The sequence below is a fragment of the Prosopis cineraria genome, unplaced genomic scaffold (assembly GCF_029017545.1).
Source record: "Prosopis cineraria cultivar Desert tree isolate PC_DT_omini unplaced genomic scaffold, ASM2901754v1 PC806, whole genome shotgun sequence".
Lineage (NCBI taxonomy): Eukaryota > Viridiplantae > Streptophyta > Magnoliopsida > Fabales > Fabaceae > Prosopis > Prosopis cineraria.
The window spans coordinates 12350-39817 of NW_026556131.1; the positions used below are offsets into that span (position 1 = coordinate 12350).

General features: G+C 34.6%; 1 protein-coding gene and 3 long non-coding RNA genes across 4 annotated transcripts; 1 reads left to right on the forward strand and 3 right to left on the reverse strand.

Annotated features, from left to right (window-relative positions):
• Positions 1 to 1971: 1971 nt before the first annotated feature.
• Positions 1972 to 27468, reverse strand: LOC129298427 (uncharacterized). Its single transcript, XR_008590349.1, has 4 exons — positions 27408 to 27468; positions 11606 to 14797; positions 8939 to 9173; positions 1972 to 2691 (listed from the first exon to the last, which is right to left on the reverse strand). It is a non-coding gene; the product is annotated as an uncharacterized LOC129298427 (long non-coding RNA).
• Positions 9403 to 10174, forward strand: LOC129298429 (uncharacterized). Its single transcript, XR_008590351.1, has 2 exons — positions 9403 to 9729; positions 9872 to 10174. It is a non-coding gene; the product is annotated as an uncharacterized LOC129298429 (long non-coding RNA).
• Positions 15445 to 17145, reverse strand: LOC129298426 (repetitive proline-rich cell wall protein 2-like). Its single transcript, XM_054936840.1, has one exon. The coding sequence runs from the start codon at positions 17120 to 17122 to the stop codon at positions 15944 to 15946; it is 1179 nt and encodes a 392-aa protein (XP_054792815.1). The 5' UTR covers positions 17123 to 17145; the 3' UTR covers positions 15445 to 15943.
• On the reverse strand, positions 21114 to 23122 carry LOC129298428 (uncharacterized). Its single transcript, XR_008590350.1, has 3 exons — positions 23043 to 23122; positions 22365 to 22453; positions 21114 to 21208 (listed from the first exon to the last, which is right to left on the reverse strand). It is a non-coding gene; the product is annotated as an uncharacterized LOC129298428 (long non-coding RNA).

Sequence of the window (27468 nt, forward strand, 5' to 3'; positions counted from 1 at the left end):
ACCAGTTTTAAGAATAATAAAATGAAAATAGTTTCAAACAACCCTGGATTTCTCCTAGATTTTCTCTCGGAAAAAAATTAAGCAAGAAAAAACAAAAAGGATATTTTTTTTCTTTCAAAATTGTTGGTGAGAAACTATTTCTCTTAGATTATTCCCAGAGAAAATGATTCTCTCATAATAATTCACGAGAACTTCTCTTGAAAAAGTCTATGAGAACCTTCTTCGGATAAATTTCTAGAGAAATTCCATGAGAAATTTTCATCACGTATTTGTAGAAAGTATTACTTCCTCCAATTCCTTCCCACCTGCGAGCAACCTATTAGTAGAACATTTGATCTGGCAGATGCTAAATTGAAAAAATGCAGCAACCTAAATATGATTTTTAGCTAGCACAACAATTGACATAAGTTTTAGTTAATGAGAAAAGTAATGCACATAAAATGCTTGTAGCTTCACCTGTAAAATTGGACTTTCAAGACCACAAAATTCATGCTGCAAATTGTTGATGCTATCATAACCTTGCCCACAAATGCTTGATATACTTAACCTTAATTTAAATGACTATTTCTCAATTGTGGAATTAAAAAGACAATGTTAATCATCTTTGTAGCATGGACTATACTTGTAAAATGCTCAACTTTATTTCCTTCTCCCTGTAAACATAATGTAAAGCAATGGCATCTATTGCTTATTTGAACAATCATGTCACTAGTCATATCTGATAATATTTTTCTCTAGAATTATTCTAGGTGAAAATTAAAGAGATTTCACGTAGATTTTCTCTTGAAAAAAAAATAAATAAGAAAAACTTCAAGGAAACTTTTTTCTCTCAAAATTTTCTATGACAAACTATTTCCCTTGAATTATTCCGAGAGAAAATGGTTCTCTTAGAATAATCCTTGAGAACTTTCCTCGGAGAAGTCCGTGAGAACCTTCTCTCGCTTAGTTTTTAAGAGTAATTCCATGAGAAATTTTTTTGAATAGTTTTATTTATGTCAATTCCTTCCCACCTGCAGGCAACGTCGTGCTATGTCATCCTCCTCTTTATCATCATGTCTTTCCACATTACTTGCATGAGTGCACGATGCCATGCCTGTATTTATTTTACTAATGTACAACTTACCTTGGCATAGATTCCGCACATTTTGGTTCCAGTGTCTCCCTCATTTGGGCTTTTTTTTTTCACGAATCAAGTCTAGAAACTTACAAGGACTCCCAAGAACATTTGATCTGGTAGGTGATAAATTGAAAATGCAGCAATCTGAATATGATTTTTAGCTAGCACAACAATTAACGTAAGTTTTAGTTGATGAGAAAAGTAATGCACACAAAATGCTTGTGGATTCACCTATAAGATTGAAAATTCAAGACCATAAAATTCTTACTACAAATTGCTAGCGCCATCATAACCTTGCCCACGAATACTTGATATGCTTAACCCTTATTTAAATAACTATTTCTCAATTGTGGAATTAAAAGGACAATGTTAATAATCTTTGTAACATGGACTATACTTATAAAATGCTCAACAATACTTCCATCCCTTTAAACCTAATGGAAAGCAGCCGCATCTATTACTTATTTGAACAATCACGTGACTTGTCATGACCAATAGCATCTTTCTATAGAATTATTCTAGATGAAAACTTTGAAAATTTGAGGGAGAAGAGATTTCTCTTGGATTTTCTCTCAAAAATAGAAAATTAAGAAAGAAAAAACTCGAACGAAATTTTTTTATCTTGAAATTTTTGATGAGAAACTATTACCAAAGACAAAATGATTTAATTTGAATAATATGCTAGAACTTCTCTCTGGATAGTTTTAGAGAAATTTCTTGAGAAATTTTTGTGATGTATTTGTACCAAGTTTTATTTCCTCCAATCCCTTCCCCCCTGTAGGCAATGTATTGATAGAACATTTGATTTGGTAGATGCTAAATTGAAAATTGCGGCAACCTGATTATTGTTTTTAAATAGCACAACAATTAACCTATGTTATAGTTGATGAGAAAAGTAATGCACATAAAATGCTTATGGCTTCACCTATAAAATTATACTTTTAAGACTACAAAATTCACGCTACAAATTGCTGGCGCCATCATAACCTTGCCCATCAATACCTGATATGCTTCACCCTTATTTAAATCACAATTTGTCAATTGTGGAATTTAAAGGACAATGTTAGTAATCTTTGAAACATGGTCTATATTAGTAAAACCCTCAACAGTACTTCCTTCCCTGTAAGCATAACGTAAAGCAACAACATTTATTTCTTATTTGAATAATCATGTGACTCATCATAACTAATAGCATTTTTCTCAAGAATTATTCTAAGTGAAAATTTCAAAAATTTTAGAGAAACAAAGAGATTTCTCTTAGATTTTCTCTCAAAAGAAAAAAAAAATTAAGCCCTTAAAATTTTCTGTGAGAAACTATTTCTCTTGAATTATTTTAAGAAAATTTTATGAAAAATTTTTTTTGACATATTAGAATGAAGTTTTATTTCCTTCAATCCATTCCCACCTGCGGGCAATGTCGTGTCATGTCATCCTCATCGGGACCATCATATCTTTCCACATCACATGCATACGCGCGTGACGCCATGCTTGTATTTCTTTTACTAATATATGACTTACCTTAGCGTAGAATCCATGTCTTTTAGTTCCATTGTCTCCTTCATTTCTGCTATTTTCTGTTTCATGAATCATGTCAAAAAAATTACAAGGACTCCCAAGAACATTTTATCTAGTAGATGCTAAATTGAAAAATGCAGCAACTTGAATATGATTTTTTGTTGCTACAACAATTAATGTAAGTTGTAGTTGATGAGAAAAATATTGCACATAAAATGCTTGTGAATTTACTTATAAAATTAGAATTTGTAGACTGGATAATTCACGCTGCAAATTGTTGGCACCATCATAACCTTGCCCATGAATACTTGATATGCTTAACCCTCATTTAAATAACTATTTCTCAATTGTGGAATTAAAAGAACAATGTTTGTAATCTTTATAACATGGGCTACACTTGTAAAACGCTCAATAATACTTCATTCCCTATCAACATAACATAAAGCAATGGCCATCCATTGCTTATTTAAATAATCATGTGACTAGTCAATACTAATAGCATTCTTCTCTAGAATCATTTTAAGAGAAAACATAGAAAATATGAGAAAAAAATATATTTTTCCCATATCAAATATGATTTTTTCCCTATAAAAATATTAACAACAGGGAATGAGACTCGAAAATCTTAATAACCAATATTAAAATGCAATCATGTATGCAATGTAAGTAATCATGTGATTACTAAGTGAGCCATAGAAAACAATTTCAAACATGTTCCAAATAATACAAAACAAGTCCAAACAATATGCATGACCGCCCACCTTATTTCCTCCTTTCTCTGGACCTCTGTCCACACTTAGCACTAACTAACTTGGCCAAAGATAGGTTAGTCCAAGCCCTAACAAACTACTCATTAAATCTAATGAGGAGCATATCATGTGGCACCAAACAATTAAAAACATTTTCCCTAAACGTTTCTTTCAAACCTGAACAAGTCATGCATACAATTAAATCACAAGGTATAATTTCCAAACAATTAATCATACTTTCAAACATATTATTTCTATACAACATATACATATACATCTTTCATCCCACTTGAAAATATTTTCATAAATTAAAATATTTTCATTAAACTTAGTCATTCCCATTGTAAGACTTCATCCAATTTGTGAGGATCTACTGAAATATCCTTAGTTGACAGCATATGTTCGAGAAATTTTACCTCGTAGTCAAAATTCACACTTACTCAACTTGGCATATAAGTAGTTATCTCTCAGAATCCTTAATACAGTTCTCAAATGCCTTGCATGCTTTTCTTCATCCTTAGAGTATATCAGTATGCCATCTAAGAACATGACAACAAATTGATCTAAGAAGGGACGGAATATATAGTTCATGTAATCCATGAAAACTATAAGTGCATTTGTTAACCTGAATGGCATCACAAAAACTCAAAGTGACTGTATCGAGTACAAAATGTTGTCTTGGGCACATACTTTGAATTTACTCTCAACTGATGGTACCTAGATTGCAAATCAATCTTAGAAAACACTGAAGCTCCCACTAGCTGATTGAGCAAATCATCTATTCTTGGAATGGATACTTGTTCTTTATTGTCACCTTATTCAGTTGCCTATAATCGATATACAATCATAGGTTGCCATCCTTCTTTTTCACAAACAGGACTGGCGAACCCTATGGTGACACATTATGGCATATGAAACCCTTCTCTAGCAACTCTTCAAGCTGCTTCTTAAGCTCTACCAATACAAAAGGAGCCATTCTATATGGTGCTTTTGAAATCGGCTCGGTACAGTTGCCAAATCAATAGAGAATTCTACTTCTCATTCCAGTGGCAAACCTGATACCTCATCCGTAAACACTTCTGGAAACTTATTCACCACTTGAATCTTATCAATATTGTCACTATTGCCGCTGCCTTCCATCATAAAGAAAACTGCATAGGCTTGACAACTTTTAGAAACCAACCTCTCAACTTGTACTACTGATAACAATCTTAGCTGATTGGCGATTATTATGGAAACCATAGTAGGTGTCACATGAATTGGTAGTAATACCATCTTCTTGGCGCAATCCAAGGTAGCATTATTTCCTACCAACTAGTCCATTCCAATAATAACATCTAATCCTTGCATAGGAATCAGGATCAGATCTATCACCAAAGTTCTACCCTTAAAGCATAACTCAACTCTTTTACATACCTTACTAGTCTTATCCAGTAGTCCAAAGGGTGTAGACAATTTAACAATATAGGGCAATTCATGCATAGGCAAATCTAACTTCTCTACACAATCATGCGATACAAATGAATGAGTAGCTCTCGAATCAAATAGAACCTCAACTTTTTGCTCGCAAATAGAAATTGTGCCTATGATCAAATTCGGCACTGTTTGAGCCTCCTCTCGAGAAATAGTGTAAACTAGTCTTAGCAATGCTAGCCACTGCTCAAAAGCTCCCCCTCAATTCTTGAGGCAATCCCTCACAAAATGACCCATACCACCACAGATGTAGTATGCCTAACACATTTTAGGATGATTTTGCTTGCAAATCGTGCACATAGGTGAGCACGTAGTGCTCACACGAGAAGTAAGGGCAGTAGTAGTCTGACTCGATTGCTGTGGAGTTCTAGAATCTCTAGCCCTATTAAACCTTTTGCCCTAGCCAATTACTCCTCGAGATTGTGCTCCTTTATTGAATATCCTCGTGCCCGAGGATCCAGAACCACTGGCACCAAAACTTCTTCTCTTTGATACCCCTCCAGTTGGGCCTAATGCAATGGAAAACTACTCATAGTTATCTCTTCTCTTCTTAACATCTGCCTCTCGACCTCGCCTCGCAGCTATTCAAAATTGGTTGCAAGTTTCCTCGTATGTAGCTTCTCCTAACAAGGCAATTTGCCTTCTATACTCAGGGGGCATCTTTTCTTTCAACTCTTAGCTCTCTATTTGCTATCATCTTTCTCATGTAGATAAGTTACAAATTTAGAAAGCTGGTTGAACTTCCTCATAAATGACTCCTCATCCAACTCTCCTTACTACAAAGTATAGAATTTCACTTCTTTCTCATCTCTAAAAGTCACAGGGAAGTGATAGTTAAAGAATCTCACTTTGAACTGCTCCCAATTGAGCCGACTACCACTCGAGGGTCTTATCGAATGCCACTAATGTTTGGCATCCTCAATCAACTACACAATAGCCAATGCCACTTATTGCTCAGAGGAACATAAAGTAACCTAAAAAATGGTCTCCATCTTCTTGATCCAGTTCTTAACATCTCCCTCTTTTATGTTGCCATCAAAAGTTGGTGGATTCAATCGTAAAAAAGTCCTCTAGACTCAGTCTATGGGAATCTGTTGATCTTCCTTATTGGTCATTGGTCTACTCCCTACAACATGGGAGGTCACTGGCCCACTAAACTGTATCTCAAGTTGCTGCTCAGTTTTTACTCTCTCTTCACCCTTAAGGCTTGCCTCTTGCTCTAGCCTTGGCTCCTTGTAATCCCTATTACGGTTCAGGGCATCATGGCTTGCTAGACTTCTCTGAATGTTCAGCATGACTTCTAGTATATGTGCCATGATAGGGTCATTACCATGAGGTTATTCCGGTGGGAGCTTCAAATCTTGCATATCTTAGGCATGCTGAGCCCGTGTGCGTCGTGGAACTCTACCACGTTGTCTTATAGCTCTATAGCAATGCAACAATATAGCTACAGTAGCTTCACATACCTTTTTTCCCTCCTTTAGAGTAAAGGTAGAAAAAGTCAGTAAATAGGTGTTAGAGGCTAAAAAAGAGTAATGAATATATAAAAGTTGCCAACTAATGCAATGCAAGGTCCAAATAGATCAAAACCATAAAAAACTGATACCAAACTGTAAAGTCTTTAGGGCCGAACTATAAAGTCCCATCTCAATCTGTGCTTTACCTTTTTACCACATAATCAATAAGTCCAAAATCAGAGTAATAGCCCTTAATTTGTTTTCAAAATCGTGGGATCCTGACTTCTTAAAACATATATTCAAATAATAGGGCTAATGAAAGCATGAACCCATTTAAAAGACTTAAAATATCACAATTTCCCAACCTAAAAAATGGGCTATACGCCATGGCGTGCAGCATGTGTGTCGTGACATACTTGCCTTGTTTCATATTGCGTCATGCACTGTGGCGCGCCTGTCTAAAATTTTGTTGTCATTTTGACAACAAAAATGATGAACTTTCAGCGTGTGCCATTTTCACATCCGATATTCGATTGGAATGATTCAAGCATCCACATGAAGCTTACGATATGTACTAGTTAATGGAATAATTTTGGACTCGATATGACAATCTGATCTAAAATTAGACACTCAGGTATAAAAAGTCACTTTTCTTCCAAAAACGCACACCCCAAGTGCTCAATTTGCATTTCTTGTTCCATTAGACCACTTTGGGCCTTAAATTAAGTCCAAAAGGACCACATACACCTGATTAACATTATATATATTAAATATCACATCAATAGCCCATTTTGGCTTCTCAAAACCACATTACACACTTATGGTTTTATATGAAAAAAATCACATATATAGCACAAATTCATATATGAAACTAGACTTGTTCTACTTTCCATCCTCCAATTCTCACAAATAGAGCTTTGTCTCACCATATGGTCGGAAATCACATATGTACTCGGTTCTTCTAAATGGGGCTCCACCTCATCATTTGTATCAAGTTCTTACCATTTGTGTTAAGTTCTCATACAATTAACACAATTCGCATTCAATTCACAATCATCACATATATATACTAGTGTAACAAGTTATAAAATCACACGGTTGGTTGTTCGCATTTGAGTTTACCCATGCACCTTCCTCAGGGCCACCTTAGCAAAATGCATCAAATATACATATATACAAGCAAGTTTCACAATACCATCCACTTTCTCATATTCACATACAAATATGCATCTTAGTTGGCAACTTAATTCTATCAACACATTTATACATTCATATCTACTTATAGGGAGTCATATCACTATCAATTGAGGCTACTCTTTTCTTGCTTTCTTTTCCAGCCTTTTCAATCTCTCTTTACCTATGTTCAAAAGTAATGGAGTGAGACATACATCCTAGTAACTCGAAGGTAATCTCAACTATCGGTTAGTAAATAAAATCATAAACAAGCGATGAAGTAGCATGAGTAATGGTAAAAGCAATAATATATGCATATATAGGAATTCATTTTCATCAATATCGTTATACTCATGCAAAGCAGTCCTAGTTCCCCCCGGTAGAGTAAACTCTACCCCTGGACCAAGCCTTCCAGTCACCAGGAATAGAGCCCATCATACCACTGCTCAGACTAGGTCATTTTCATATAGGTGGTCTTCTAGGTTGATCATGGTAGAGCCCAGATTTATGCTCTGGATCATCAGGATTTCCTAGTTTTATATAAAGTAGGATGACAACCCCTTATCCTAGTTTAAGGTAACCTCGTGGATCATTCAATCTCCTAGGTTTGTCATGGCAAAGTCAAGCTTTACGCTCTGGATCATTAGGATTTCTTCTCCTAAGTCTATCTTAGTAGAGTCAAGCTCTACGCTCTGGATCATCAGGACTTCCTGGACCTCCTCATAATAAGGCCGCATTTCCCCTTACCATAATTTAGGGTATATCTTGTGGATGCTATGCATGTCAGTGCACGTGTTACTTCTCAAATTTATTTCAATCAATACTCGCACATTCACATACATATACTTTCACAATATTGCTATTCTATCAATTCACAATACAATGCATGTAGTTATATTAAAATACTTGCAAACAATTTTATAAACAAACAAGTAAAAGGCTTACTCTAGTTAATAGTAACCCTTGCGACTAAGGGTTACCAATCATACTAAGCTTTTAAGGGCACAGATTCTCACGAGTAACTTCAAATGTGCTCAATCCACATAACACAGTGTCTCTCAGTCAATTATCGACACAATTCATAGGCATTGATTTCAGCTAAACAAAATCCTTTAACACATAAAATAGTTCAATTGAACCCTTTTCAATTTACTTATCTATTATTTATGGTCATTAGCCCTATAAGCTATTCAAACAATCATAACAATTTCCGAACGCACTTATCCACCCAAATTCACCCTATTTACCAAACTTTTAGGTCATTTTGAGCCTAAATGCTTAAAACTCAACTGTTCAACTCCATATTGGTCAAAATCTTAGTTCTATATTCGATATCTCGTTTTAACCCTTTCTTTTAGATTACAATGCCTCCTAATCTCATGGTTTGATTTCTCAACTTATGAAATTCAATGAGAAAGAGGTAGAATTGAAGCTTAGGATTGCGTGATGCTTACCTAGCAAGTAATCAATCGAAGCAGACTCCTGAGCTCCAGATAATACTTGCCCTAGTAGAGATGTCTTCCTCTTGCTCTTCAAACGCTTCTCCAGCCTCCTCCCTTTTATTTTCATAAGCTATTCACATAAGCTTTAAGTGATTTTTGGATGGTGCGCCGCGGCACGTGGCACAGTGAGAAAATTCTTACTTGTGCTCACAGGTTCTGTCTTGAATTACCTCTCTATCCTTTTATCCTATCAATGCAACACCCAAACAACACAAAATATCAACTCCATACTTAAACCACAATCAATTTCCTAATTATTAATTTACCCTTGATTAGCAACTAGTTCTTGGGATTGAAATTCAGGATGTTACACGTACTCAAGTATAATTCATTTAATTTGAATGGATGACTTTGGATTTAATTTGTATGTTTAAAGTTTTGCATTTTGAGCTAGATTCTCTTGACATTTTGTTGATTGGAAAATAACTACCTTTCATACATTTTATGCCCCTTATTGTAAAGTACCTAAACAAAACTATACTTATGCTAAGGAAAGATTATGATTACAAATAGGCAATTGTAACAATTATAATTTCTAGTTCTTTTGATTTAATGGAGTTGCAAAAGATAGTTATTTTCTTGGTAGATACTCTACTTAGCTCAACTTAGTTGTGTGAATTGCTAGAATATAAATAATTCACAATAACCATATTATGTACAAACATTTGAAGAATACAAATGTTTTCCTTGTAGGTTGTGGCATATGGGGACCGGGCTAGATGAGCACACACTCAAGCATGAAGGTATTTGTGTTGTCTCTTTACCCACTACCATGGTAAAGTGTATTTCTCTGTAGCTTGCATTTGACACTTTTCTTCTTGACAACTTAATTAGTTTATTTGCAATAATTCCTCTTTTGATTGTAAGGAATCTAATGGCTTGTAGACATGAATAAATAGAGGTGGAGAGGTGACCTAATGGATAGATATTGGATGTGGCAAACTTGATAGATTTCACTTTCGAAGAACTAAAGGTAGCAACTAGAAATTTCAGAGCTAAATCTATATTAGGAGAGAGGCTTTGGTAGGGTGTACAAGGATTGGCTTAAAGGGATTATATTGTGTACTTTAAATTTGGCAGGGATTTTAATGTGGCAAACTTATATTATATTGTGTACTTTAAATTTCTTATACAGTTATTGTTTATGGATTGAATTATTTGTTAATAAAAATTTCACTTGCGAGTCAATTGCTTGATTGAATTGGATTTATTTATAACCAAAATTTTGATTCTTATAAAACCAATTTGCAATTCAATGAGGAAATAATGAGGAAATTATTTCTCTCCAATTAAACCAATTTGTGAGGAAATAGTGAGGATTTAGTTCCTTACTAATTTGTTACCAAGGAAAAAGGCCTTGCTATTTTGTTACTAATAATAAAATAATAAAATTTATTAGCGAGGAAATTGCGATGACAATCTAAATGGTCATGATAAAAATATAAGATTAGTGAGGAAATTATGGTCTCGCTACTATTAGTGAGGAAATTAGGTCCTTACTAATCTCTTGCTAAATTATTGAGGAAAACATTATTCTTTGCTAATTATTAGTGACCCATCATTTAGCTACAAATTTAGTGAGGAAATAATGAGAAAATTATTTCCTCACTAAATCATGATTATTGAGGAATAAGTCATATTTTATGGTGAATATGATCCTTGCTAAATCCTAATTTATCATCCTGATGAATAGAATCCAACATGTCCTGAAAAGGATTTCAAATTTTTCACACAAGTAGGTATGGTAATGAAGCAGTCACATCAATCTTAGCCCTATCTATCTCTATGCCCTTTGAAGAAGTCAAATGACCCAAGACAATGCTCTTGTCAATCATAAAATGACATTTTTCAAAGTTAAGCATAAGCTTCTTTTCACCTATCAAGCACTTTATCTAAAGAATGCAAGCATGACTCAAAAGACTCGCCATATACTATGCAATCATCCATAAAAACCTCTACACTATTTTTAATGAAATCACAAAAGATAGACATCATGCATCTTTGGAAAGTTTCAGGTGCATTACATAGACTAAAAGGCAGCCTCCTATAAGCAAAAGTACTAAAGGGGCATGTAAAAGTGGTATTGTCTTGATCATTAAGAGCTATGGGAATTTGAAAGTATCCACTAAAACTATCAAGGAAGCAATAATGAGACTTAGAAGCCAACCTCTTAAGCATTTGATCACTAAAAGGCAATGAAAAATGGTCCTTCCTAGTCATATTATCAAGCTTCCTATAATCAATGTACACTCTCCAAGAATTTTGAAGTCTAGTAGGGATAAGCTCTCCTTTCTCATTTTTAATCACAGTAATTCATCCCTTTTTAGGGACAACTTAAGTTGGAGATACCCACTCATTGTCAACTATGGGGTATATGATCCTAGCACTAAGCAACTTAACTACCTCTTTCTTTAAAACATCTAAAATTAATGGGTTAAGTATCCTTTGTAGTTGCCTGGTGTGTTTAGCATTGTCCTTTAGAAAAATTTTATAAGTTCATACAATAGGGTATATTCTAGGAATATCAACTAAAGTCCAACCAATAACATGCCTATTCTTTCTTAAAACATCAAGCAATGCACTTTCTTCTTTAAGAGATAGAGAGTTAGAAATTATTACTGAAAGCTTCTTAGGAGATATGCATATTTGAGATTGGATGGCAAAGGCTTCAACGCGAAGGTAGATGGCTCCACACAAGAAAGAATGACTTTCTTCAAGTCCAACTTGGGTGTAGAACTCATAGCCCCCTTGCTAAATTTAGGCTCCTTAATTGCTTTTTCTCTTTTTCAACCCTCACAGCGCCTCACTTTTTATTCAACTTATCTTCAAGTGCCTAAACTATAGCCACAGCCTTGGATTTTGGAAGTATAGAATTTTCTTCCAATAGCTTTGGTCTCAATGACATTAGTACCTACAACACAAGAAAATATACCCTTCTCAAGCATTTCAAGTTTAAGAATAGTAGAGATTTCAAACTCATCAACAAATCATGAGAAGAAGTAGTTGCATCATTCAAACATGAAGTTAAATTCAATCCTTCTATTCTCTTATACCCACTATCTCTTGTTGAATGGGTTAATCGCACACTTATCAAAATAATAATAGTTCTAACCCTAATGTAATATAGGGTCAACCTTAGGTCATCTCCCTAGTGAGTGTTTCAATTTAATTATGAAGTTATTTAGTGAACAAATTACCTATAAGTTGAAGAGTTTAGCCACTAAATAATGAACAAAAATGCTAAAACCTAGACTAAAGAATGAGTGAAGTGAATACCCTTTAATAAAGTGGAGCCCTAGAGTTTAGATAGTAGAAAAATCATTACCTATCTTATTAATTGTGGATTTAGTGATTGATTTCTCTTCTTGGCCTCTTAGTAGTTCCTTATGAAGACTATCTTAAGAAACTTGATCTAGCTAGTTTAATTCCCTAAGTCATCACTAATATCCTTAGGTTCTTTCCCTAGTTTGATTTTAGAATGACTAAGTGTTTAGGTTAGACAGACCCTAGTGAAACCATGGCACATCAATGGTTAGATTGAACCCTAAGACTATGGTAGTTCTCTCTAATATTTTAACCTTACTCACAAGACTATATAAGAGCAAAGAAAAAGAATCATCAATAGAAAAACACAAGATTATGTATATTTCTAGAGATGGCTGAATCAACCAAACAAGTATCTCTCATTACTTCAAAATGAATTCCAATTAGAATTACAAACCAGTTATAGAATAACCCTAGACTAAAGTGTTAAACATCAAATTAAATAAGAGAAATGAAGTGAATTAGAAAGTCTTATCCATTAGAAGCCTATTGATTCATCCTCCGTCCATCTTCCCTCTAGGATCCCTTGAGAAATCTAGCAATCCATCATTATCTTCAAAGCTTCCAAATTGAGAACCAAAGTGGCTAAACCCTTAATCTCCTTCCAATGATGATATTAGCCTTCAATCCTTGATTTTATTAGAGTGTTTGGATGAGATTAGAGAGAAAGGAGAAGAATGAATGTGATTTTGTGTGATTTAGATGAGAAATGAGAGAGATATGGGTAATTGATTGGATGGAAAAATTGAAAAACAAGTGAGAAAGTGAGAGAAAATGTTTGAAGATAGAAAAAAGAGTGAGAGATATGAATTGCACAAAATTGGTTAATAGAAAATGAGAGAAAAGAGATAGAAACTTGCAAAGGGTTGTGGTTTTCAACTAATTATCCACTTAGCCAAAACTACTTGTGAATTTGGAAGAAAATTGATGACAATTCCAATGTAGAATACAATGCATTATTCCAAGCCTAATTTGGACCTCTCTAAATCTGATAATGTCATGCCTCTTTTTCCATTTAAAAGCTCTATTTGATTGCTTTGAATTATGTCTTCATTTGTCACATTAATTCACCTAGGTTACAATTAAATCAAATAATCATAACGTAACGTTTATTTAATTAGACTAAGATAAATTCATTCAAAGTATTAAAATTACTAAGGAAAAATGAATATGAAAGCCTCACAAGACATAAATGTAGACAAGCATGCACTTGAACTAAAGTCAAAGGCTAATTGAAAACTATTAGGGAGACAATGTTAAAAAGTTGTCTTTTCTTAATAACTCTCAACCTAAGATGAACATATAAAAAATAATTTGAGAAATCATTTGAGCCCATTAAAAACCATAAATTTCTAGCTTAACCCTACTTTGGTGAAAAAGTGAATTTTATGACCAAAATGCCCCTTATGCATGTAATTGAACAATTAGGCAAATTTACACTAAGAATATGTAATGAATGCATATGGAGACTCTTAATGTGTATAAAATGGTCCAAATAAGTTCTTGTAAGGCTAAATGGAGATATGGTCATTAATACAAGAAAGGAGGGTATACAGGCAAGAAGGCACACGAGGCTGCTGAAATGATTGTAAGTAATATTTAATTTTTTAATTCAATTATTCATTATGATTTTTTCTGTTTGTTATATGAGGCTCTTAAGGAACAACAAGATCAAGGATCCTTTGCTCCAGAGGATAGAAATGACATCTTGGGCAAATCAGAGCATTCGGGGTGTGCTAGAGGTGTTGAATTTGGTGTGGGAATCACATATTACTTTGAAGTACCTGCATGCTCTAGTAGCCCGAGTATTATTATGAGAGAGGAGTTGGAAAGTGTAATGACAAATATAAGGCAACAAGTAATGAAGGATGTCGAAGCTTCATTTGAAGCTTGCTTGGAAGTCTGCTTGGAAGCCCAACTTGCAAAAATGAAAGAGGAGATGATGACCTCTATGACCTCACAACAAGAGACAACTACTGATGCACCTCATACACAGTCTCTTAGATTTCATAGCACGAAAGATATTAATGTTCTTGGACGTGTGTCAGAGGGCCCTTTAGTGGGAAATACTAATGAACTTTGTAAGCTATATCTAAAGGACCTTGATAGATGTTTGGTCACTCTTGGTAGCGTTCACACTTCGAGACAAACTATCCACCATAGGCAAATGCAAGAAGATCATGTGAGAGTGGTGGTAGATGTAAAAGTACTAGAGGTACTCGTTCCATGCCCTCCCTCCTGATGAGATGAAGACTATGTCTGAAGCTGTTAGTACTTTTACCATATGACTTATGAGATTTGTGAATATAGTTCAAGTTGTGATATGTTTTATTAAATATTTCATGCATTTTATTAAATATTTCTTTCTCATCATTTTTTTATTAACTATCTCTTACCTTTTTAGCTTATCCTGCCGAAACTTCCATAGCCACTGTTGCAACCACAGCCACCGCAGTTAACTCCTCTCCAATAAATGATTTTACTAGCCTACAATAAATCCATTGGGAATGGTGATTGTTCTTTGATAAAGGATATTTTTTTTTATCAATTCTTAATATTATTTTTAATTACAATTAAGGACCAAGATCTATCATTTGAATTTCAATAATATGAGGTCTTAAATGTAATACAGGGTCTTTTATATGATCCTTAATTGACATTTTCTCTTTTACTAGTTAACTAACTAATTAAGTAAGTTATTATGTTTGTTTAATGACGAATAACAGGACATGTGAGTGAGATTGGACTACGAATTGAAAAAAAAAAAACAAGAAGCACAATTCTACAAATCGTTCCTATGAGAAAATGATATTAAAAATATCCATTCAAATTTGGGGCCAATCAATAACTCATCATAACTATATAAAATGATCTACCACCACTAAAATATGACAAAATTATTGATGGAAGCTTTGATTTATTGACAAAAAAAAAAATTGCAAATCCCATTGCAAATTCGATCGGTCAGTCAATCCGGCCATCACTAATTTTTTCGGATTGCGAATTTGATATTATAGTGATGGCAATTATGATGGCTTCCTTGCATTGGAATTTTCAAACAGTCGATCTGTATAGCAATTTTTCAAGGATCGTTATCGTTAACTTGATGAGCATATCAACTGAATGGAACTTAATAAAAGATAAAAGCATACTTCATATAAAAAGAAATCAAAATACAGCACATTGCCTCTCAAGTCTTCTCACTCCTGCTGCTAATCTACTCGTGTATTGCAAAGTGAGAGATGCGAGGTGCCAAACATATAAGTCGTTAGTATTTAAGAGAGACGTTGTTATGTTCTACTTGAGACCGTGAAGACCAAATTATTATTTTACATATGCTTGTAAATTGATGGGGGAGGCAACAGAGGCTCGTAAATGGCAAGTTTGTTGATATGTGGAAACCGTTGTATGGGAGACTCCCCAAATTTTGGGTTTCTAAATGGGTGACTTGTTAACTGATGATTTTTGTACTGGGGGCATGTAAATGGGTGGCTGATTGTAAATGGGAGGCTCATAAATTGGTGGCTTTTCTGTTGGTGAGTTGGAAATGGGAGGCTTATAGATGGGAGGTTTCTCTAGTGGGGGTTTAAAACTAGGAGGCTCATAAATTGGTGGCTTTTCTATTGGAGGCTTTTAAATTAGTGGTTTTTCAACTGGGGTTGTCCAAATTGGAGGCTCATAAATTGGAGGTTTTTCTATTGGAGGTTGGTAGATTGGTGGCTTTTCTATTGGAGGCTTGTAAATGGGTGGTTTTTTCATTGGAGGCTTGTAGATTGGTGGTTTCTCTATGGGAGGCTTGTAAATGGGTGGTTTCTCAATTGGGGGCTTGTAAATTGGCGGCTTCTCAAGAGGAGGCTTGTAAAAGGGTGGTTTCTCAATTGGGGGCTTGTAAATAGGAGGTTGATATACTTGTGGCTTCTCTACGGGAGGCTTGTAAATTGGTGGTTTTTCAATTGGAGGCTTGTAAATTGGTGGCTTCTCAATAGGAGGCTCGTAAATGGGTGGTTTTTCAATTGGAAGCTTATACATTGGTGGTTTCTCTATGGGAGGCTTGTAAATGGGTGGTTTCTCAATTGGAGGCTTGTAGATTGGCGGCTTCTCAAGAGGAGGCTTGTAAAAGGGTGGTTTCTCAATTGGGGGCTTGTAAATAGGAGGTTGATACACTGGTGGCTTCTCTACGGGAGGCTTGTAAATGGGTGGTTTCTCAATTGGAGGTTTATAGACTGGCGGATTTTCAATAGGAGGCTCGTAAATGGGTGGTTTCTCAATTGGGGGCTTATAAATAGGAGGCTGGTAGATTGGCGGTTTCTCTATGGGAGGCTTGTAAATAGGTGGTTTCTCAACTGGAAGCTTGTAGATTGGCGGGCTTTCAATTGGAGGCTCGTAAAAGGGTGGTTTTTCAATTGGGGGCTTGTAAATAGGAGGTTGGTAGATTGGTGGCTTCTCTATGGGAGGCTTGTAAATGGGTGGTTTCTCAATTAGAGGCTTGTAAACTAGCGGGCTTTCAATTGGAGGTTCATAAATGGGTGGTTTTTCAATTGGCGGCTTGTAAATAGGAGGTTGGTAGACTGGCGGCTTCTCTATGAGAGGCTTGTAAATGGGTGGTTTCTCGATCGGGGGCTTGTAAATAGTAGGCTCGTAGATTGGTGGCTTCTCTATAGGAGGTTTGTGATTGAGTGGTTTATAAATTGGTGGTTTCTCAATGGGGGGATTCTGTATAGGGGGCTCATATACTGGTGGACTGAAGAAATGGGCAAACCCTGAAGGGGTGAGTAGTGCAAACAGCAAGACGAGAAGGAACAAGGAAGCCATGATATAACTTATTTAATTGGCGTTGTAATGATGCAACTGAAATAGATTTTATACTGAAAAAGCCAAGCAACTCCGTGACTGACTCACAAGCAGGCTATCTATCTTATTAATGATTTTAGTTTACACTTTACAGTTAATGCCATGTCAAACGTATACATGCAAAAGCTATTGCTCATTTAAATGCCGTTTTTTTTAGTTGAGATGTAGGATTGCTAACGCTCTCATTTATGGTTCATCAAAATCACGGGTAAGTTTGGGCTGTCTTGCAGATCTGGTAATTTGAAAAGTTAATTAATTAATTAATTTCGCTTTAAAACGTCTACTATTTACTTAGGTAAGTAAATATATGAAGGAAATTAATCCCCTTTCCCTTTTATACGACATATTTAACTACTTTGAACATACTATGATATATAATTAATTAAAATTATCTGTTAATTTTATAATTACCCATCTTTTCTGAAGATAAACCCCTTAATCAAAATACACATGTGAATTAACACCCTATTTTGTCTAGGCTCTAATAAGAATAAGAAAAATAAATTAAAATAATAATTATAAAATAAATAAATGATATGATAAATTAGTTAAAATAAATAAATAAATGATATCATAAAAAAATAAAAATTATGGGAAATAGAAGATATTTTGCGATAGGAAGCTAAATAAATAAACAGAAAAAATTTAAAAAAATCTTAATTAGAGATATAAGGATAATAATAGAAGTACGAAAATAGTAAATAAATGATTTCAATATAATTAATGAGATTATAATTGAAATCTAATATTCAATAGTAATATGCAACTCATAATACATGAAATATATAACAATAAGAATGTGAAGACGATATATAACAATGGAGATATCAAAATGACAATATATGGTGATAATAATAACAAAATGGAATTTAGAAGTTGATTTAAGGAAGACTCAGGTTGTTGGGTAGTTAAATATATGATTTGGTGTGAAGTTTCACTGTACCTAACCCTATAATTAGGGTAATATTATATGTTTAAATTATGTGTAGATTGTGGTGTAGAAGGTGTTGGTGGTGAGGAACCATCTATATGGGAAATATTTTGTTAAGGCATCGAGACAACCTCTACTAATTTGTTGTTGTATCTGTTATGTAATTGATTGTGTGCCTATGTTTTGTTGAAAATATTTGTTTGGAATAAAATAGGATAATGTGTATTTTAATTTATGAAAATATTTTCAAGTGGGATGAAAGATGTATATGTATATGTTGTATAGAAATAATATGTTTGAAAGTATGATTAATTGTTTGGAAATTATACCTTGTGATTTAATTGTATGCATGACTTGTTCAGGTTTGAAAGAAACGTTTAGGGAAAATGTTTTTAATTGTTTGGTGCCACATGATATGCTCCTCATTAGATTTAATGAGTAGTTTGTTAGGGCTTGGACTAACCTATCTTTGGCCAAGTTAGTTAGTGCTAAGTGTGGACAGAGGTCCAGAGAAAGGAGGAAATAAGGTGGGCGGTCATGCATATTGTTTGGACTTGTTTTGTATTATTTGGAACATGTTTGAAATTGTTTTCTATGGCTCACTTAGTAATCACATGATTACTTACATTGCATACATGATTGCATTTTAATATTGGTTATTAAGATTTTCGAGTCTCATTCCCTGTTGTTAATATTTTTTAGGGAAAAAATCATATTTGATATGGGAAAAATATTTTTTTCTCATATTTTCTATGTTTTCTCTTAAAATGATTCTAGAGAAGAATGCTATTAGTATTGACAAGGCATTTGAGAACTGTATTAAGGATTCTGAGAGATAACTACTTATATGCCAAGTTGAGTAAGTGTGAATTTTGACTACGAGGTAAAATTTCTCGAACATATGCTGTCAACTAAGGATATTTCAGTAGATCCTCACAAATTGGATGAAGTCTTACAATGGGAATGACTAAGTTTAATGACTGAGGTGAGGAGCTTTCTGGGCTTAACAAGCTATTACAGAAGGTTCATTTAAGGATTTTCACATATTACTGTTTCTTTGACTTGATTGACGAGGAATGATCAACCTTTCATTTGGGTTGATTAGTGTGAAGCTGCTTTTGTGAAGCTTAAGGAAAACCTAACCTCAGACTAGTGTTGATAATTCCCAATCCACAATTACCTTACGAAGTTTACACAGATGCTTCTTTGAAAGGTCTGAGGTGTGTGTTAATGCAAGAAGACCGATTTGTGGCGTATGCATCTAGATAGTTGTGACCTCATGAGGAGAGTTATCCGATGCATGACTTGGAGTTAGCAATTGTAGTATTTGCTCTCAAGATTTAGCGACATTATCTCAACAGTATAAAGTTTAATGTGTGCAGTGATCACAAGAGTTTGAAGTATCTTGTGCATCAAAAAGAGCTCAATATGAGGCAAAGGCGATGGATGAAGTTCCTAAAAGATTACAACTTTAAGTTTAAGTATCATCCAGGGAAAGCCAATGTAGTGGTTGATGCTTTGAGTTAAAAATCATTACATGTGGCTGAATTGATGGTTCAAGAACATCAATTGTTGTTGCCTTTGCTAGAGGTGTAGCTTGAGGCATCAGATTATACTTTGAATGCAGTTCACTCAACCACTATTTTCAATGAGTTTTGGAAAGAGATTCAAAAAGGTCAAAAGAGGGACACATTTTTTTACAACTACGCAAGAGGATATAGAGGAAGGGCGTACTACTTTGTTTTACTTCAGTGATGATGGGTTCATCTGTATAAAGACCGAATTTGTATACCAACGAGTGAGGATATCAGAAGGGACTATTAGAAGAAGCTCGTCGGAGTAGATACATGATGCATCCTGATGTGACCAAGATGTACCATGACATAAAGAAGCATTGATAGTGACAAGGCATGAAATAAGATGTTACTGAGTTTGTGAACCGGTGTCTCACATGTCAAAAAGCGAAGATCAAGCATCAAAGATTGACTAAGATGCTACACCTCTGGAGATTCCCTAGTAGAAGTGGAATAGCATTTCAATGAACTTTGTATCTAGTCTACCGAAAATTCAGGCAAGATATGACTCTGTATGGGTTATTGTAGATCGATTGACCAAGCTAGTATATTTCTTGCCAATTAAGGCCACCTATGATGTGGAAAGGTATGCAGAAGTATATGAGTTGTAGTGAGACTGCACGGTGTACCCAAGGATAATGTCAAATAGAGATCCTCAATTTACTTGAGGTTTTAGGGAGCGCTGCCGAAGACAATAGATACCAAGTTGAGGTTTAGTACCTCTTACCATCCACCGACTAATAGACAAATTGAACGTGTAAGGGGCCATCTTAAATTAGGACTTATCATCATCTAACTATAATAAATCAAAGACTAACCCAAAAGGATTATCCTATAAGAGATTAATCTAAATAAATTCTTAATATATATTTTTACAAACAATTCAATATAAAGAGATCCCAAGTCTTTAAAATATTCCAAAAACTCATATCATTCAATTAAACTTATGCGAAAGCATGATAAAGGAAACACATCAACATGGAAGAAGAGCTTCCCTTTTTATTTTCTCTCTATGCCTTACTCTACAATACATATATACATATTTACGACATAATACTTGGCCACTTCAAACCCTTCCATAACTGGCAGCGGGAGGTCAAGGTCTCAATTACATTTATCACAATGACTATACCTAATCTCATACTCTATATATCATCTATTCATCAATAGCCTATCATATACATGAATTTTCCTTTTATTCGCATATAATTAATATCAACTGCTCACCCTTGGACATAAAAAACACAAGGGGAGATCATAACAACATTCAAGTTCTCAAATTAGGCAATATTAACTATTTCCACTTGCACAATATTTTGGCCCATTATATAGCACAAGCATCAAACCACATTCCCCAAGGCCCAAAATACATTTCCCCCAATACAAAACCCATAATGCAAATGGATCAAGAATATATTATCCTAGTTGGCAATATCAAAACTAAATACACATATCAAAATAAAAAGAGAAAGGCCTACAGAAGTGATTACTATCACTTGGCCTAATGCTCCTTTTCTCTGTTCTTCTGAGATGAGCTAGCTCCTATAATATGTTAAAAGAGAGAGGTGAATACAACCACTCAGTAATCAAGGTATCTCTAAGTTATTACAAATGCATGATAATTAATCATGAATGCAAGTGGCCAATAAATTTATCAAGGTGACCATTCAAACAATCACATTAATAACATGTTAATCACATTAACATTTAACTTATGTAAATAATTTTAAGAATAAAGTCAAGTACAAAATTTGCACAAATAGCTACATATACATTATTCGCATAATTACTACATGTTCTCATTTCTACAATTATAATCATTTCTCAACATAGCCATCAATCACTCCAATGACATGATAGTAATAATATACATGACCGATCTCTTCCTTATATCCCCCCTTATTTCCTCTGACATGAAATCTGTGTGGGCCAACAACCGAAAGGGATCGTCCATGTGGTGAGACTACCCAAGGCCTTAATCATATTATGAGGGGCTACCAGGTCAGGGTTACCTTACTCACTTATGAACATGGTTTCCCCTAAATCACACACTATGGGGTGTCATACCCAAAACTAACTCTACGCAAAACTCCAGGTAGGCCAGTGGGGTCAAGTCCCTTAATAGGAACAATGCTACAATACCTTACAAGGTAAGTAGCGGCTATAACCCTAAGATTATTAGTTAATAGCCAAGTACCATATGGATTTTGCATAACCGCTAATTCCTTCACTAAGGCGAACTCCCGTCATATGATCATACTCATGAGAAAATGCATTTCAAAAAATCATATATTAATTCAAATTATCCCACATGCTCATCAACTTTTTTGCTCAACAAACATCAAGAATCATCATATTCAATCATGCCTCTTGCATCAATTTTATATTATCATACAAAACCACATTAGCATCATATAAAACTCAACATGTTCATACAATTCATCACTATGCATAATCCACAATTCATAATCAAGAGTAGAGTACACATATCAACAACCATCAATCTCATTACTCACACCAAGTCATAATTAACTTGATCACAAGTCATAGAGTCTCAACAAAGCCACATGCATTACAAATAAACCATTTCAAAATTTAGACATATATATGTAATATCTATATATATATATATATTCTTTTATTTCACCAACATAATTAATTAACATACAAATGCATAAAATATATTTCCCCCGATTACCTCAACCTTTGAGAGGTCAAAGGTTACCCCTCAAGTTACAACACTTCCAAAGCTTTCCAAAGCTTGAATGGTGTCAAAAGAAAATTAATCTACAATTAATTATATCCCAATGTGTCAATAATATTATTAACACAATTTTCACTCAAACTCTAACACCTGAGTATTTATTTTATTATTTCATTTTTTTAAGACCTTAGTCTTAGCCTCTTAAGTTCTAAAATTTAATTTCATGTATTTGAATCTATCTACTAGGTTCAATCGTCTCCTTCATAATAATTTCATTCAAATAATTTTCTAATATCAAAATTTCCCTTTTTATTCCAAAAATTCGCACATAAAAATACCCAAAATTGCAAACTTGATTTCAAGCCTAGAATCATGATTCTATAGCCATAATATTATTTCTCATCTCAAATAATCATCTAAATATCAACAAATCAATTTATATTTCAGATTTAACCAAAAATCTACCCATAGGGATTTAGGGATAAACTCAAATGCCTCAAATTCTAATTCTATCAACAAAATAATACTCTAGAATATTTATTACACTACTAACAACCTCAATAATCAGATTTACTCATCAAATCATCCCTCTTTCAAACCCTAGGTTTTCAAAATATCAAAATCTGCAATTCAAAGGGAAAAACAATTAAAAAAAATGTTTAGAACACTTACCTAATCTTAAAATACTTAAAATCTCATCTGAAGTATCCTAATATGGAGCCCTATCTTCTACTTCAGCTCTACTGCAGGCGTCACGCTCGCTGTCTCTGTTTCGCTCTCTGTCGGTGAGAAGGGAAGGAAGAAGAAGAATGAAGGAAATGAAGAAAAGAATCAGATGTGTGCTTTTCAAAAGAAAACTGGGGGGCCTACACGTCTTTCTTCCTTCTCATTATTATTATTACAATAATAATAATAATGTACACCAAACACACGCATGAAAATTTCCACCCCACCCCTTTAGATTACTTTTTTTTTGGCATTATTTACACCTCAACACCCAAAGCAAAAATTAGTTCTCTCTCCCCTCTTCAATTTTCAATTTATTTTATGTCCTTTTTCCTTCTTCTTCTTTCTTTTTTTATAATAATATTATTATTACTATTTCTATTTACTATAAAATCATAACTTAGAATTTAATCTAAATTAAATCCAATAATAATCTTCTAACTAAAATTATTTATATCTAAATATTCCTTCAAAAATTACTCATTTGCACTAAATTAACTTAATTAACCTTAGGTTAATTTTTGAGATGTTACAGAGCGCCAATACAGACTAAAGACATGTTTTGATCGTGTGCCCTTGAGTGGAAAGACAACTGGGATAGCCATTTGCCTTTAGCTGAGTTCGCCTATAATAATAGCTTTTACTTGAGTATTCAAATAGTACTGTACAAGGCATTATATAGGAGAAGGTGTAGATCACCCTTGTGTTAGGTTGAATTAAGTGAGAGAAGTGTGATTGGTCCTAATATTGTGGATCAAACCACCGAAAAGATCATAGTTATATAGCAAAAGCTTCTTACTACCTAGAGCCATCAAATGAGTTATGCTGATAAGTGACGTCGACCGTTAAAGTTTGAAGTGGGAGATCATGTGTTTCTCCAAGTTTCGCCATTGGCCAACATTGATAGGTCTATAAGGGCCAAGAAACTAACACCTCGCTATATAAAACCCATACTAGATTTTGAGTAGAGTAGGTCTTATAGCATATAGAATTGCTTTACCTCCACCTCTATCCAGAATACATGATGTTTCATGTGTCACAATTGAAGAAATATCAACCGGATCTATCACATGTGATTGAGCCAAAAAAAGTTGAGCTTCAGGAGAACCTAACTTATCAAAATTGAACTAGAACAGATAGTGGATGTTAAGAGAAGTAGTTGTTGTGTAATAAGACTATCTGATTGGTTAAAGTGTTTTGGCGAGGAATGGCTTCGGGTGACGCGACATGGGAGATGGAGGAGAGTATAAGAAAGCAATACCCTTATTTTTTCCGTAAGGTGAGTTAGGCTTGTGTTTGAATTTTGGGGACAAAATTCCCTTAAACGAAGAGAGAATTGTAACATCCTGAATTTCAATCTTAAAAACTAATTGCTAATCAAGGATAAATTAATAACTAGTGAATTGATTGTGGTTTGAGTGTGGAGTTGATATTTTGTGTTGTTTGGGTGTTGCATTGATAGGATGAAAGGATAGAGAGGAAATCCGGGACAGAACGTACAAGCACAAGTAAGAATTTTCTCATTATGCCACGCGCCGTGGCAAAGGTTGCATGTGCCGTGGCACACCGTCCAAAAATCATTTAAAGCTAACATGAACAGCTCATGAAAATAGAAGGGAGGAGGCTGGAGATATGTTTGGAGAGCAAGAGGAGCCATCTCTGTTAGGGCAAGCATTATCTAGAGCTCGGGAGTCTGCTTCGATTGATTACTTGCTGGGTAAGTATAGCGCAATCCCAAGCTTCAATACTACCTCTTTTTCATTGAATTTCATCAGTTGAGTAATCGAACCATGAGATTCTAAGGTGTTGTAATCTAAAAGAAAGGGTTAAGATAGGATATCGAATATAAAACTAAGGTTGTATGACTAGTATGGAGTTGAACGATTGAGTTTTGAACATTTAGGCTCAAAATGACCTAAAAGTTAGGTCAATAAGGTGAATTAGGTGGATGAATGTGTTAGGAAGTTATTATGATTGTTTGATTAACCTATAGGGCTAGTGATCATAAATAATGAATAAGTGAATTGAAAATGGTTCAATTGAACTGTTTTATGTGTCAAGTGATTCAGTTTAACCGAATTAATACCTATGAATTGTGTTGAGAATTGACTGAGGGGCACTTTGTTATGTAGATTAAGCACTTGTGAAGTTGCTCGTGACAATCTGCGCCCTTTGGAGCTTAATGTGATTGGTAACCCTTAGTAGTAAGGGTTAAAAGTAACTGGAGTAAGCCTTTTACTTGTTTGTTGTGAAATTGTTTGTAAGTATTTTAATATAACTCCGTGCATTGTATTGTGAACTCATAGAGTAGCAATAGTGTGAAAGTATATGCATGCGGTGTGTGAATATTAATTGAAATGAGTTTGAGAAGTGACGTGTGTACTGACTTGCATCACATCCACGAGATATACCCTGGATTATGATATAGGGAAATGTGGCCCTACTATGAAGAGGTAAAGAAATCCTGATGATCCAAAGCGCAGAGCTTGACTCCACTAGGACAGACCTAGGAGAAGAAATTTTGATAATCCAAGAGCATAGAGTTTGACTCTACATGACAGACCTAGAATATTGAATGATCCACAAGGTTACCCTAGACTAAGGTAGGCGGCCATAGTCTTACTCTGCATAAGGCTAAAAAGTCCTGATAATCCAGAGCATAGAGCTAGGCTCCACCATGATCAACCTAGAAGACCACCCATATAAAAATGACTGATCTGAGCAATGGTATGGTGGGCCCTATTCTTGGTGACTGGAGGGCCTAGTCCAGGGGTAGAGTTTACTCTACCAGGGGGAATTAGACTGCATTGTATGCGTATAATGAGATTGATGAGAATGAATTCCTATATATGCATATATTATTGCTTTTACCATTACTCATGCTACTTTATCACTTGTTTATGATGTTGCTTACTAATCAATAATTGAGGTTACCTCCAAGTTATTAGGACGTATATCTCATTCTATTACTTTTAAACACAGGTAAAGAGAGCTTGAGAAGGCCGGGAAAGGAAACAAGAAAAGAGTTACCTCAATTGGTAGTGTTATGACTGCCTATGAGTAGATATGAATGTATAAATGTGTTGATAGAATTAAGTTGCCAACTAAGATGCATATTTGTTTGTCAATATGAGAAAATGGATGGTATTGTGAAACTTGCTTGTATATATGTATATGTGATGCATTGTGCTGGGGATGCCCCTAAAGAGGGTACATGGGTAGGCTAAAATACGAACAAGCAAACGTGTGATGTTCTAACTTGTTCCACTAGTGTATATATGTGATGAGTGTGTATTGATTGTGAATTGAATGTGAATTATGTTAATTGTATGAGAACTTACCACAAATGGTAAGAACTTGACACAAATGGTGAGATAGAATTCTATTTGAAAGAGTCAAGTACATATGTGATTCTTGACCATATGGTGAGACGGAGCCCTATATGTGAGAGTCAGAGGATGAAAAGTGAAACAAGTCTAGTTTTATATGTGAATTTTTGCTATATATTTGATTTCCTCATATAAAACCACAAGATGTGGCTTTAAGAGGCCAAAATGGGCTATTTATGTGATATTTGATATATATGATGTTAATTAAGTGTATGTGGTCCTTTTGGACTTAGTTCAAGGCTCAAAGTGGTCTAACGGAACAAGAAGTGCAAATTGAGCACTTGGGGGGTGTGTTTTTGAAAGAAAAAATATCTTTTTGCACTTGGGTGTCTAATTTTAGATCAGATCATCAAATCGAGTCCGAACTTGTTCCATTAGCTAGTACACATCGTAAGTTTTGTATAAGCGCTTGAATCACTCTAATTGGATATTGGATGTGAAAATAACACACGCTAGAAGTTCATCATTTTTGCTATCAAAATGACAGCAAAATTTTAGACAGGTGCACCAGCGTATGACACAGTATGAAATAAGGTAGGTGTTCTTTGCCACATGCCATGGCACACAAGCTACACACCGCGATGCATGGCCTATTTTTAGGTTGGGAAACTGTTATATTTTGAGTCTTTTGAATGTATTCATGCTTCGTTAACCCTATTATTATGAATATACTCTAATTTTGGCTTTATTGATTGTGTGGTGAAATGGTAAAGCACAGGTTGAGATGAGACTGTATAATTCGGACCCAAGGACTTTACAATACGCATACAAATTACCTCTATTATGGTGTTATTCTAAAGGGAAGTATGAAACTGTAATTTTCCTGAGAATAAAACAATAAAGGCATGGTACCTACATCATAAAGGAAAGTAGATATTCATATGTTAAAAGCAAGATATCCGGTTGCAAGAATCATTCTTACCTTCATAAGACAAGGAAGTGAATTACCATCGAAGCCCAGTACCTTACTCATACTAAATTGA